Source organism: Pongo pygmaeus, chromosome 21 (assembly GCF_028885625.2).
Source record: "Pongo pygmaeus isolate AG05252 chromosome 21, NHGRI_mPonPyg2-v2.0_pri, whole genome shotgun sequence".
Lineage (NCBI taxonomy): Eukaryota > Metazoa > Chordata > Mammalia > Primates > Hominidae > Pongo > Pongo pygmaeus.
In genome coordinates, this window is record NC_072394.2 from 52,719,430 (window position 1) to 52,734,144 (window position 14,715).

Sequence of the window (14,715 nt, forward strand, 5' to 3'; positions counted from 1 at the left end):
CTCCCAAGTAGCTGGGACTACAGGCGCCTGCCACCACACCCAGCTAATTTTTTTTTTTTGTATTTTTGGTAGAGATGGGGTTTCACTATGTTGGCCAGGCTGGGCTTGAATTCCTGACCTCGTGATCCACCCAAAGTGCTGGGATTACAGGCGTGAGCCACCGCACCCAGCCACATTTTTACATGTGAACATCTGAAATCAGGATGCATCTTAGAATCAGTGACATCTTAGAATCAATGAAATACAGTAAGAGAAATGCAAATTAAAACCACCTATCAGATTGGCAAAGAACAAAACATTTGATAACACGCTGTGTTGGCAAGGGTGTGAGGAAACAGGGACTCTGAAAACTTGTGAACTTAAACCAGCATGGCCTCTGGAAGACAATTTGGTATGCACTATCAAAATTTAAAACACACTCATGGTTCAAGCCTGTAATCCCAGCACTTTGGGAGGCTGAGGCAGGAGGATTGCTTGAGCACAGGAGTTTGAGACCAGTCTGGGCAACAAAGCAAGACCCCCGTCTCTAAAAATAATTTTAAAAAAATTAGCTCAGCATGGTGGCATGCACCTGTAGTCCCAACTACTTGGGATGGGAGACTGAGGGAGGATAGCTTGAGCTCAGGAGGCAGAGGCTGCAGTGAGCAGGGATTGCACCACTGCACTCTAGCCCAGGTAATAGAGCAAGACTTTGTCTCAAAAAAAAGAAAAAAAAAATTCAAGTCCATTCCATCCTGAAGGTGGAACATTATGCAGCTGTAAAAAATAATAACGTTTTGTGAACATTAATGATAACATTATCTCCAAAATATATTAAGTGAAAAAAGGCAAGGTTTAGAACTGTGTGCATAATATCCTACATATTGTGTGAAAAGGAGTGGGGCGGACACACCCCTCTGCCTACATAAGGCATTGCAAGTATCTTGTCAAAATGATGGCCTCTAAGGAGGGGAACTGAGTACCTGAGGGAATATGAATGGGGAGCAATTTGCCCTTCATTCTAGACTAGGGAGAGGTTGGTAACTTTTTTCTGTGAAGGGCCAGATCGTAAATATTTTAGGCTGTGTGGACCATGTGGTCTCCAATGCAACTATTCAACTCTGCTGCTGCAGTGCAAAAGCAGCCTCGGACAATATGTAAATGAGGGGCATGGCTGTGTGCCAATTCAGCTTTAAAAACTGGAATTTGAATTTTCTGTGTTAGGAAATATCGTTCCCCCTCCCCCAGCCATTTAAAAAATGCTCGTGGCTGACGTGGCTCACACCTGTAATCCCAGTGCTTCAGGAGGTTGAGATGGGAGGATTACTTGAGGCCAGGAGTTTGAGACCACCCTGGGCAACATAGCGAGACCCCATCTCTAAAACAAAAAAAAATTAGCTGGATGTGGTGGTGTCCATCTGTAGTCCTAGCTACTCAGGAGGCTGAAGTGGTAGGATCACTTGAGCCCACGAGTTTGAGGTTACAGTGAGCTGTGATTGTGCCACTGCACTCCAGCCTGGACAACAGAGCAAGACCCTGTCTCTAAAAAACCAACCAACCAACCAACCAAACAAACAAACAACCCACAAAAGCTTCTGAGCTATAGAAAAGCAAGTGGCTGGATTTGGCCCACTGTCCATGGTCAGCTTATCCATACTCTAGCCCCGTTTATATTATTTGATATGAGCCACTGCGCTCGGCATGATTCTTATCCTTTACCTATGCAAGCATTATCTATTGCTTATATAGCAATATATATATTGCTATATATATGTGTGTGTGTGTATATATATATATCTACATATATACCCATATATATATACCCATATATATATATACCCCCAAATACATATATATATATACACATACCCATATATATATATATGGGTAGCTTGAAAAATATTTTTGGTTTATCAAAAGAGGGTTGGCTGGGCACGGTGGTTCATGCCTGTAATCCCAGCACTTAGGAAGGCTGAGGTGGGCCAATCGCTTGAGCTCAAGAGTTCGATACCAGCCTGGGCAACATGGTGAAACCCTGTCTCTACAAAAAATGCAAAAAGAAACTAGCTGGGGGGGGTGGCACATGTCTGTCGTTCCCGCTATTCAAGAGGCTGAAATGGGAGGATTGCTTGAGCCTAGGAGGTTGAGGCTGCAGTGAGCACAGATCATGCCACTGTGCTCCAGCCTGGGTGACAGAGCAAGACCCCGTCTCAAGGAAAAAAAAAAGGCGGGGCGATGGAGTTGCAGTTGGGGGCAGGCGCCCTAAGGTGTGTGCCCAGGCCCCTTCTAAAGAACAGTGAGCACAGAGGGATATGCAAGTTCACTACAGCTTCCCCGGTGGAGCTGGAAACCCATGTTTGCCCTGCACACCACTACCCTGTGCCACCACCAGATAGCAGCACATGCCCACCTAAAAGCAAGCCATCCCACAGCCGCTGGGAGGGAGGCTGCAGGCAGTTGGCTTATGCACTCATTTTGTTTTGCCCACAGTACGTTTTAAACACGGAGCCAGCATTTTTAAAGTTTAGATTTCTGGCTCCTGTTTAACCAGCTACTGTGAGTAGCAGCTGCCCTTTAGGCCTGATGTCTTCAGGTCATCCCAGTCCCCAGCGTCAGCGGCCCTTTCTCAGGCATGCTGCAGTTGCCTCATAGTGGACACATTTCTTGCCTGCCACCTGTCTCACCTCCCTCTCCACAATGGGAGTGTTAAAGCACAGGGGCTTTGGGTCAGACGCTCGCTCAAATCCTGATTCTGCCACCTACCAGCTGTGTGACCTTGGGCATATTACATGACCTCTGTGCCTCAGTTTCCCCATATGCAAAAGGTGCAAAGAGTACTCACTTCTCAGAGCTGCGGGGACTGCTTGACAGGACCCATGCCAGAGCTCTCTGCACAGTCTGGCGCAAAGTTAAGTGCTCAGTAATATTAAGTAGCATTTTTCCCTGTCTGGCCCTCATAGGCACTTGTTTGCAAGTCCCTGATCTCACAAGTGGCCCCAACACTCTCAGACCCAATGCAGCACACCTTCTGGTTTTGAGAAGGATTTTTTTCCAGCCCCCAGAATTCAGAAGTGAAATGGTCTGAGTCTGAGGCCTGCTCTACCCTTACTACCTGTGGGACCTTGGGGGAGTCACTTTACCTCTCTGGACTCAGGCTGAGGGATTTTTTTTGTCGGTTCCAGGGGAACTGACACAGATTGGTGGGGCCTGGAAATCAACACCACAGTCGTGAGGCTACTCCTATGGCCTCTGAAGAATTTAGCTGCCTGTCCCATCCACCACTGACTTCTTTTTGTAGTAATGCCTTAGGAAGAGGTGATCACAACCCTGCAAATTCAGATGGACATTTTTCAGCCCTGGGCAACCAGAGCATTTCACCCCACTGGCCAATGTGATTGGTTCAGGGGTGGGCACATGACCCAGTCCAGACCAATGAGAGCCTGCCCTGGGACTTCCACTGCAACTACTGGGAATGCACTTTCCACTGAGATTGCTGAGCTGGTCTAGTAAGTCTCAACTCAGAGAGAAAAACAGAGCTTAGAGAGACCACGTTTTGATGAATCATGTGAGCCCCTGGGTCCTGCCAAACCTTAATTCAGAACACCTGTAGACTTTTCCGTTTTATGAGCTAATACAATTATTTTAGCTGTTTGCTTTAAATTTCTGTCATTTATGAGTTGTCGAATTCTAATACCCTTCCTTGTGTGGTCCCCTCAGGCATAGTCACAAATCAAAAGTCTAGTGGGCAAAGGAAAATGGCATTATGGGTCACATTTTAAAAAATAAATGTCATGGCTGGGCACAGTGGCTCATGCCTGTAATCCCAACACTTTGGGAGGCCAAGGCGTGTGGATCACCTGAGGTCAGGAGTTTGAGACCAGCCTGGCCAACATGCTGGAACCCCATCTCTACTAAAAATACAAAAATTAGCCGGGCATGGTGGTGGACGCCTATAATCCCAGCTACTCAGAAATGTCATTATCTGTGACTGCTCTGAAGTCCTTTAGGCATTTCCCTGTCCCCAACAGGCTTTCTTTTTTCTGGCTAATATTGCAGATACTATCTAGCCTAGACTAGCTATTGACTATGTCTGTAGCGTTCACTACAGAATCACAGTACCTAGTTCATAGGAGATGCCTTATAATTATTTATTCAACGAATAAACAAGTTACTAATTTGTCTATAATGTCCTGACCCGGTGCAGTGGCTCATACCTAAAATTCCAGCACTTTGGAAGGCCAAGGCGGATCACCTGAGGCCAGGAGTTCAAGAACAACCTGGACAACACAGTGAGACCCCATTTCTTTAAAAAAAAAAAAAAAATAGCCAAGCCAGGTGTGGTGGCATGTGCTAGTCCCAGCCACTCAGGAGGACCGTTTGTGTCCAGGAGTTCAAGGTTGCTGTGAGCTATTACACCTCTGCACTTTAGCCTGGGTGACAGAGCATGACCCCCCGTCTCTAAAAAAATAGTAATAAATACAAATAAATAAAATGACCAGCAGCTTCCCACTAACCTCAGCCTATGAGTCTCTGTATACCAAGTCCGTGTTTTCCCAACCTTGTCTTCCATTTCTCCTTAGCTCACTCTAGTCCAGCCACAGTGGCTGCCTCACCATCTCTTAAAATCCCAAGCTTGTTCTTTTTTTTTTTTCTGAGCGAAGTCTCACTCTTATCCCCCAGGTTTGAGTGCAATGGCTCAATCTCGGCTCACTGCAACCTTCTCCTCCTGGGTTCAAATGATTCTCCTGCCTCTGCCTCCCAAGTTGCTGGGATAAAGTCGTCTGCCACCACGCCCGGCTAATTTTTGTATATTTTAGTAGAGGCAGGGTTTCACCATGTTGGCCAGGCTGGTCTAGAACTCCTGACCTCAGGTGATCTGTCCGCCTCAGCCTCCCCAAGTGCTGGGATTACAGGCGTGAGCCACTGCGCGTGGCCCCAAGCTTGTTCTTGCCTCAGGGCCTGTGTACTTGCTGTCCCATCAAGAGGCCTCTTCCCTCACTTCTTTCGTGTCTGACCTCCTCTCCTCCTCCAGGTCTCAGCTCAGAGGCCCTTCATGACCACCCTGCCAAAGCAGCACCCATCCTGCTTTTCCGCTGTGGTTCTGTTCTGTTTGATTTTCTTCACAAATCACCACCTGAATTTCCATGTGCATTTATTTGTTTATTGACTCTTTCCCCAGGAAGTCAGCTCCACCAGGACAGGTCTTTGTTGGTTCTTCCACCGCTGTACCTGTGTACAGGACAGAGCCTGGCACACACCAGGTGCCAGTGAATATTTGCTGAAGAAAGTCACAAATAGGGATCAGCCATCATTACTTTATCATCATGATCAACAGGAAAGACCACTGTCCTCACCCAATCCCCTCCAAAAGGCTTTGGGGCAGATGTCAACATTAATTCACTATCTCAGGTGACAGTTCTCATCCTGAGGCCAGGGTTGGGGGGAGCTGGGAATGGGGCGAGAGTGGGGCCTCACATCCCAGGCTCCTTGATACCCCCCACCCCACCCAGCCAGGAAACACCACGAGGCAGCCAAGGTTAAGTAGACTCTTGCTGCTTTGTTATAAATATATTATGTACATCCAAAACATGACATTAAAATATTACTCCGTGTTACAGAAAAGATATTAAGGCTTTCTATTATTTACATTAAACAAGCAAGCACCTTTAAAAAAAACAAAAAAAACAAAAAAGCCCTACTCTTCCTTCTGACATACTCTGGCCAGAGGGGATACTGTGTCCTCTTCCAAATGACCAAGACCCTCTGCAGGGGCTGTGCCCTGTGAAGACATCCTGGTATTGGAAACATCAGCTCTGGCAGGGTGGGGGCAACAGAGAAGTAGGGGTCTAGACTTGAGCAGGAGGTTCCAGCCTCCTCTGGCCGGCTACCCTCAGACCTCTGCTAAGCTTCACCATCCTTGGGGGACAGGCTAGGCTGAAGGTGGTGGCTGGGGCTGTCCACCTGCCCAGCCTCCCGGGGTCAGTATGCAGGGCTGTGGCAGAACAATGCTCTGCGACGCTTAGGTGTGCCTGGGGGCTCCCCAGACCACTGGGGCCAGAGAAAGAGGGAAAGAGGCAACTCAGTGGCCCCAACGCCAGCCACACTGAAGGGCTGCCCAGTGGGGCAGGGACGGCAGGCGTGCAGGGAGTGGGTAAACCTCCTCTCTAACAGGGGAGGCTGGCAGAGTCAGGCTTGCAGACAGAGCAGCTCAGGTGGCTGAGGAGGGGCCGAGGAAAAAAAAAAAACAAAAAAAGGAAATGAAAAATCAGTGGCTCAAGTATTCTGTGTCATGAGGGGTGGGCTGGGGGTACCTGGGCCCAGCCCAGGATATGTCCTCTCCATCTGGAGGGGCCAGCTCAAAGAGGCTGGAATTTGGCAGATGGCTTCGGTTTGGGGGCTAGGGAAGGTTGGCAACCAGGTAGCAGGCTTGGAGAAGTTATTTGATCTTCTGGGCCCATTTCATGTCATCTGCCCGAGGCTTCTCGCCCGTCAGGCCCTGGATGAGGTCCTCCAGGCGTCGCCAGAAGCCTATCTTCTCCAGAGGGTAGTTGAGCCAGCCTGCAGCAGAAATGGCAGCGGGAGGTTGAATGGGAGACAGTAGTCAAGGGGACATTGGGAGAGAGCTGACCTTCACTGGGCTGGAGGGGCCCAATGAGGAGTGAGTCAGTACAGGATAGGACACAGGGACCAGCCAAGAAACTGGAAGTGGGGGCCTCCCACCAATAGGCCTGGGGCCACTCAGGCCTCCAACCCCCATATTCATCTACTTTCTTACTATATACCAGGCACTTACTTATATTTCAGCACTTACTATATACCAGGCACTGTGGCGGCCTTATCACTCAGCTCAAATGCTACCTCTGCCAGGAAGCCTTCCCTGATCATCCACTTAAGCAGCACCCCAGGTTTTTCACATTACCCTTTATCTATCTATCTATCTATCTATCTATCTATCTATCTATCTATCTATCTATTTTGAGACAGAGTCTCACTCTGTGGCCAGGCTGGAGTGCAGTGGGGCAATCTCGGCTCACTGCAACCTCCACCTCCCGGGTTCAAGCGACTCTCCTGCCTCAGCCTCCGAGTAGCTAAGACTACAGGCGCACACCACCATGCCCAGCTAATTTTTGTATTTTTAGTAGAGACTGGGTTTCACCATGTTGGCCAGGATGGTCTTGATCTCTTGACCTCGTGATCTACCTGCCTCGGCCTCCCAAAGTGCTGGGATTACAGGCATGAGCCACTGCGCCTGGCTCTATTTACAATTTTTTTAATGCAGATGGGGTCTTGTCTTATATAGGCTGGTCTTGAACTCCTGGGCTCAAGCAATCCTCTCGCCTTGGCTTCCTAAAGTGCTGGGATTACAGGTGTGAACCACCATGACAGGACACCCTCTTTCATTTCTTTATAGCCTTTATGATAACCTGTAACCATCTTCGTTAATTCTCTATTTTCCTGTTCTGTGTTTGTTTACCCCCAATCCCCAACTGGAACATCATCCCCAAAATGCAAAACACCATGTTCTTTCACTGCTGCTCCTCAGTGCTTAGAATACAGCCAGGCGCAGAGTAGGTGCTGAATAAATATTGCTCACAATCTTACAGCCTTCCAGCTCACCATGAGGTAAATACTAATATCAGTCCCATTTTCCACATGAGCACACTGAGGCTTAGAGAAGAGTTTCCCAATTAGCAGGTGGCTAAACCAGGATTGGAACTCAGCCCTGCCTAAGTAGTTAACCCATCTCCTAAATAGCCTGAATTCTAATCCCTCCACCTGCCCTCCAAGGAGCACAAGTTGAGGACATGAAAAAGAATATTTTTTTGTGGTTCTCAGTTCTGTTTCCAGAAAGACTTAAAAAAAAAATAGTAGCTGTAATTTATCAAGTACCTACTATACGCCAAACACTGCATTTGCCATTCCCACTATGGCCCTAAGAAGGTGATATATGAAGGAGGGGGCTGCAGCCCTATTTTGCGAGGAGAAAAGCGGTCCCCAGGGAGGTTTGTGAGTTTCCTAAAGGCACATGTGGAGAAGCTGAGAGTTAGGCCTGAGGTGGCCCGGCTTGACAGCACCTGATACACTTAACCTTGAAAGCAGCCCAGCTGGCTCCAGAGAAACTCCCAGTTCACCTCACCTCTTTCGCACTGGCTGCTGAGCATGGCACGTGGGCCTCCTTTCCCTTCCTCCACTGCACCGGGCACGTTCCTGCCTCTGGCCTGCTGCTTCCTGTTACCTTTGCTCTAATCTGTGCTCATCTATTGTCAGGGCCCTCCCACGCTTCTCTCCTCCCTCTTCCATTGCTTTGCCCCCTTCTCTCCTCCCTCTTCCATTGCTCTGCCTCAACTCCAGTCAGGAGCCTCTTTGCCATTCCGGAAACACACCAAGCAAGCAAAGGCCGGCCTCAGGGCCTTCGCACCTACTGTTCCTGCTGCCTAGAGTGCCTCCCACAGAGGTCTGTACGGCTTTGTCCCTCAGCTCCTCGGGGTCTTTGTTCAAGTGTCACCTTTCCTGACCACCCCATTTAAGAGGCAAAGCCCCCCACTTCCTTCTCCCACCCCTGCTTTATTTTCCTCCATAGCAGTTAGCACCATTAGCCACACTACACATTTTATTCATTTGTTCCAGCTCCCTCACTAGATGGTGAGTGCCACAAGGGCAAGGATCCGTGTTTTTTTTTTTTTTTTTTTGAGCCAGTCTCTGTCACCTAGGCTGGAGGGCAGTGGTGCGATTTCATCTTACTGCAACCTCCGCCTCCCAGGTTCAAATAATTCTCTTGCCTCAGCCTCCCGAGTAGCTGGGATTACAGGTGCCCGCCACCATGCCCGACTAATTTTTTTTTGTATTTTTAGTAGAGATGGGGTTTCACCATGTTGGCCAGGCTGGTCTCCAACTCCTGACCTCAAGTGATCCACCCGCCTCAGCCTCCCAAAGTGCTGGGATTCCAGGCGTGAGCCACTGCGCCCAGCTGATTCATGCTATTTAGTTTGCTGCAGGAGCCTACGCCCAAAGCACTGTGGCATGTGGTAGGTGCTCAATAAATACGGGATGATGGGTGGCTGGAATCACAATGCCATGAAGTTGGGGGAGAGGGCTTTGTCTGTCTCATTTACTGTGTCCTCAGCACCTAGAATAGTGCCTGGCACACAGTAGGTGCTCAATAAATGCATGATCTGAGAGACTGTTCCCAGAGGGAAAGGACTGTGTGACCTCCCGCTGTGATCTCTGCCCTCCTGACTCGAAGATGGTGCAGTGGCTGGGGTGGGGAAAGCCCATTCCACACCACTGGTGGCCGCACCTGTGGTGATGCAGAAGTAGGTCTCGTGGGGTGAGACGTGGTGGATGCGATGGTGTTTACGTGGCAGGATGACATGCCAGTCCTGCAGGAGGGTGACCCAGCGTGGCAGCCCAAAGTACGTGTGCGACCACTTGTGGATCTGGTTGGTGAAGGTGCCAAAGATGATCAGGCAGAAGACGAAGCACTCCCAGGGGTATAGTTGCTCCAGGGCGTCTGCAGGTTGGGGAGAGGGGGGACTGGCACAGCTGTCACTTGGGACGGGGAACCCACCCCAACTGGCCCTCACCACCTGCCCCTGGGCGGCTCCTGCGCTGGGCAAGCACCCAGGATTCTCTTCCACCCCCTGCAGGGCCGCAGGCAAGCTCAGGTGCTGCCCTGGGCTTCAGGCTTTCCTCCTGCTCAGGAAGCAGGTGTAATGGCGTAATAGGATAATGGCATAAGCATGGCAACAGCTGGGAATGTAGACCGGAGTCAACTGGAGCTGGGTTCCGATCTCTGCTGACATTTCTTGGCGGTATGAGCTGGGTGGATGACTCTGCCTCTTAGAGGCTTAATTTCCCCATCAGGAAAATGGGAATGATGCCTTCACCCAGGTTCCCTAGAAGCGGAGCCTGAAACAGGTTCTCGTGTATGTGATTTATCAAGGGAGACTCTTCAGGAAAAAACCTCGAAGGGAGGGAGAGAGGGAAGCAAGACATGGCAGGGGAAGAGCAGAGCAAAGATGGGGTGGGTGGCGTCCTGTCTCAGTCTGCTCCTGCAAGGAGCTCTGAGGTGTTAACGGCTCTTTAGAATTAGACCTACTCAGAGGCAAAGGGACTAGCCTTGGAGGCATTTCAGTCACTGGCTCCAGCCTTATCCCAAGGGGAGAGGTGGGACCTCCCCTCCATCCCTGGAGAAGCTGGGAGCTGTCAGCAGCCACCACTCACAGAAGCAGGGAATGGGTGCACCCCCAGGGAAGGGGATGGGCAGGGTGCCATAGCACCCACTACACTACACATCCTCAGCACCTCTACCCACGGGAGGCTGCCTGAAGAACCAATGGGTGTTAAGGTGCTGGAACAGGACCGGGCCCCACCCTACCTCCACCTGACAGATAAGGCAACTGAGGCTCAGAGTGGTGAAATCACTTACTTTGGGACCAGTCCCTCTAAAAATAGGAAGGCCCTGTTTTCACAGCCTAGACGTTTTCCTCTAGGCCACGGTAGCAAAACCCCAGAAGCCCTGCCAGGCGGGTAACACAAATGAACAAGGTGGGTTGGGTGCAGGGAAGCAAGGAGTAGTGGGGACGGTGGTAAAGTGGAAAGATGCGTCCTGTCAAAGGCAGTGGCTGCAGCTCAGCTCCCACCCAGTGAGGCCAGGTGGGAACATGGACCCAGGGGGGCCAGAGCAGATTGTGCAAGAGAAGCTGGAAACCTCCATCTTTATGTCAGGTTTCCTGATTTTACATGAAGACAATGAATGAAAACTCTTTTAAAACACTATAAGGAGCCAAACACATAAGCCCCAGAAGGCTCCTGGGGGTCGGCCTCTGCCCCTAAGGCCCCCTCCCAGCCCACCACTAGCTGGGTGTCTCACCAGGGCTGTGGGTGCGGAACTTGTAGGCCATGTTTAGCAGCGGCAGCAGTGTCACCAGGCAGTTGTCCCCGTTGGTCTCGATGAAGTCGTGCCGTGTGATAGCTGTCGGGTCAATGTGGTGCTCCCGGAAGGGTCGGATGAAAGCCTGGAGTTGAGGGGGACACAACCCCAGCAGTCAGCCTAAGGTGGTCAGCTGCTCTCCACGGCCCCCAAACACATTCACCCTGGGCTCACCTCCCGCCTTTGCTCCTAAGTTCCCTCCACCTGGGATGCCTGAACATTCCCACCTGGCCCACTGCCAGACACAGACCCCATCCAGCCTTTGGGGAGATGAGCCGAAATGACCCTGGAGGGGCTTTGGGTTGGCACTGTCTGCCTCTGGGCCTCAGTCTCCCTACCTGTGCTGTGAGGGTGCTTGGAGACAACCTCTGCCCTTCCTCCCCACCCCAAGGCAGTTGACGAGGTCCCTCTAAGTAAAAGGTGGGACCCTCTGGACCCCCTGCACCTCCTGGGGTAACAGCCTCCCCTCCTTACTCCAGGCTCTTCTGACAAGGCTGACGTCGCCCCGGGCTGAGAAAGAACATGTGACCAGGCCTGGCCAATCATAGCATCTCCTCCTTCCAGCCAGTGACTGCCTGAGGGCCCAGCACGTGACCCAATCTGGGCCAATGGGAGTGAGCCGTGGGACTTCAGTTGGCGGAAACTACAGGGAAGGAGAAACGCTGTTCTCCTGGGAGGAGAAGGACAATTCTCTTTTCCTGGGAGCTGGAAGGATGTATCTCTGGGCAGTGAGAAAGCACACTGGCCACCTCATGAGGGGAGAGTAGAGATAGAGATGGAAGAAGACTGTGCCTGAAGAATGTGGTCTGTCGGTCCTACTGGATGCAGCCATACCTTAATTTGGCTCTAACCCTGAAATCTTCAGTTACATGAATCAGTACCCTTGTTTGCCTAAGCCAGTTTAGATTTTCTGTCAAAACCAAAAAAGTGTGACTAATACAGGATAAAATGCAGTTAAAACAGCAAGGAGCAGCAGGGGAGACAACGGAAAAGCTAGACACCCCCAAATTCAGGGGTTCTGATGAGGCAGGCACATATCTAAACTCTTGGACCATCCCAAGCCTGATGCTTTTGCTTCCAAATCCCAAGGGACTCCTGTTCTAGTCTTGCAGGACAGGGGTGAGGGACAGGCTGCAATGATGGTTCCCGTCTTTCAGATAGGGAAACAGTCTTAAGAGAAGAAAGGGGACTCACTCAAGGCCATACAGCCCAATCTCCTTCTTGAGGACATGGTTAGGTCAACATACTCACCTTCCCCACAATGGGCAGCTCCACAGAGCCCCATGTGTCAGCACCCCAGTGTACCAGGCCAGACAAGAAGTCAGCAATGAGAGCCCCTGCAACTGTGGACAAGAAGAGGGTGAGTGAAGGGACATCCCTGCACCCCCCCAATCAGAATCATTCATTCATTTACTCACTTGCCCGCTCATTCATTTGTTAGGAGGGGAAGGTGTCCCTTCTTCTCTAGATGGGATGTTTTCTTTCCTGAAGATGGAGCCTCAGGCTTAACACTCCTGCCTCTTACTTGCTGTGCCCGGGGAGATGCCAAGACTCATGTGCTTGGAGAGTCCGGAGAGCATAAACTGGGCATGCTCAGATCAGCTCAACCTTTCCCTATTAGGAGCAGGCTGTGCCCTTCTCTCTGCTCCACATAGGGAAAGCCTGCTCTGCACCGGTGCTGCCTGGAACTGGAGCAATGTCCTTCTGGGTTTGGTGTTAGAAAGAAAGTACCTTGGCCAGGTGCAGTGGCTCACGCTTTGTAATCCCAGCACTTTGGGAGGTTGAGGCAGGCGGATCACTTGAGGTCAGGAGTTTGAGAACAGCCTGACCAATATGGTGAAACCCCATCTCTACTAAAATCACAAAAATTAGCCAGGCGTGGTGGCATGCGCCTGTAGTCCCAACTACTCGGGAGGCTGAGGCAGGAGAATCACTTGAACCCGGGAGGCGGAGGTTGCAGTGAGCTGAGATCGCACCATTGCACTCCAGCCTGGGCGACAGAGTGAGACTCCGTCTCAAAAAAAAAAAAAAAAAAAGAAAGTACCTTACCTGCAGATAGAAGCCTCGCTGCTCCACCCCCACCCCTCCAGCTTTTATCAGCAATAAACATGATCATTTGGTCTCCAGCAGCCTTTTCCTTGTTTCTGTTCTCAATCTGTTCGGAACTTGAGTAGGGTTCCCTCAGAGACTCCAACACCATTCATTCACTTGAGGGTTCAGTAGATTTGGACTCAAATTCCAGTTCTGACACCCACTAGCTGTGATGTTGCACATGTTATTTAGCCTCTCTGTGCCCAGTTTCCTCTTGTAAAATGGGAATGATGCGACTGGGCGCCGTGGCTCACACCTGTAATCACAGCACTTTGGGAGGCTGAGGCAGGCAGATCACCTGAGGTCAGGAGTTCGAGACTAGCCTGGCCAACATGGTGAAACCCCATGTCTACTAAAAATACAAAAATTAGCCGGGTGTGGTGGCACACGCCTATAATCCCAGCTACTCGGGAGGCTGAAGCAGGAGAATTGCTTGAGCCCGCGAGATGGAGGTTGCAGTGAGTCGAAATCATGCACTGCACTCCTGCCTGGCCAACAGAGTGAGACTCTGTCTTGAAAAAATAAATAAATAAAAGGGAATGATGCTAACATTTATGAGCACTTTCTCAATGCCAAGCACAAGTGCTTTACAGGCTAGATCTTGATGAATTCTCACCATTTGTTGTAAGTTGGTAGCTTTTTTATTCCCACTTTATAGAGGTGGAAACTGAGGCTTCCACCCCTGCCGCCTCCTGTCACTCTCCTCTTTCACTGCAGCCCAGGCCTACTTTATCCCCTTTCCCTTGCACACCTCTGGGTCTTTGCATTTGCTGTTCCCTCTGCCTGGAACATTCTTTCCTAAGATGCATCACAGCTCACTCCCTCGCCTCCTTCAGATGTTTACTCAAATGTCCTCCCTGGACACCTGATGGAAAATTGCAACCACCTCATCTTCCAGCATTTCCGATCTCCTATGTATATTGTTCTCCAAGCACTCGGCACCTCTGACTGCTCTTTTGCTGGCTTATTTTCTCCCCCAACAAGGAGGTCGGCTCCACCATGGCCAGGGCTTTAGTCTCTTGTTTGTGGCTGCATCCCAGCTCCTGGCACCTATTCAGAACTCAGTAGAGCACTACTAAGTGCAGTGCTTGGCACATAGTAAGCCCTCAGGTCATATTATTGTTGCTGTCATTTAGTCAATCAACTAAGCAACACTCCACAAAGGCCTCCTGTGTGATAAGCTCTACGGACAGAAACATATCAGACACTGAACTCATGTCTATGGGGGAACGCTGTAAAATCCAGCAGAGGATGAAGGCAGCTGTGAGTGATGACACGTGCAGCCCCCTGGCTCATGGGGCTTCAGACAAACCCCTTCCCAGACTCAGTTTGTCTGTGTCAACTGGTTGTCCAAGGTTCTGAGTTCTGCTGGTGCCCTCAGCCCCTTGGTGACAGGGGACCAGGGTCTTGGGGTACTGTGGAGACTGCAGAAAAGCCCCTGGATGCTTCCTGGGTGAGTGAGACTTGTGGTTGAAGGGACAAAAGTAAGTGGTGGGGGTGGGGGCAGCACAGCTTCACGCAGGCACCTGCAAGTTCCTGGTGATAAGGGTGGGAGGGCAGGTGGGGACAGGTGGCAGCTACACCTCCTGGCACACAGATGCCTAAGGACAGGCTGAAGGGTGTCACTGCACAGTGGCTGGGCTGAGGTAAAGGGGCTGGGACTCAGCAAGGCCCCAGAGCCTGTGCACCCAGTGGCCCTGCTCTGGTCTGGG

At 50.6% G+C, this 14,715-nt stretch overlaps 1 protein-coding gene across 1 annotated transcript in view; it reads right to left on the reverse strand.

Moving 5' to 3' along the window:
• Positions 1 to 5,516: 5,516 nt before the first annotated feature.
• PEDS1 (plasmanylethanolamine desaturase 1) overlaps positions 5,517 to 14,715 on the reverse strand; it is a 29,541-nt gene continuing 20,342 nt past the window's right edge. Inside the window, exons 3-6 of the mRNA XM_054466505.2 lie at positions 12,164 to 12,255; positions 10,853 to 10,997; positions 9,278 to 9,490; positions 5,517 to 6,537 (exon numbers count right to left, since the gene is read on the reverse strand). Coding sequence (XP_054322480.1) covers positions 6,416 to 6,537; positions 9,278 to 9,490; positions 10,853 to 10,997; positions 12,164 to 12,255 — 572 coding nt within the window. The 3' untranslated portion in view covers positions 5,517 to 6,415. The remainder of the gene's footprint in view (positions 6,538 to 9,277; positions 9,491 to 10,852; positions 10,998 to 12,163; positions 12,256 to 14,715) is intronic.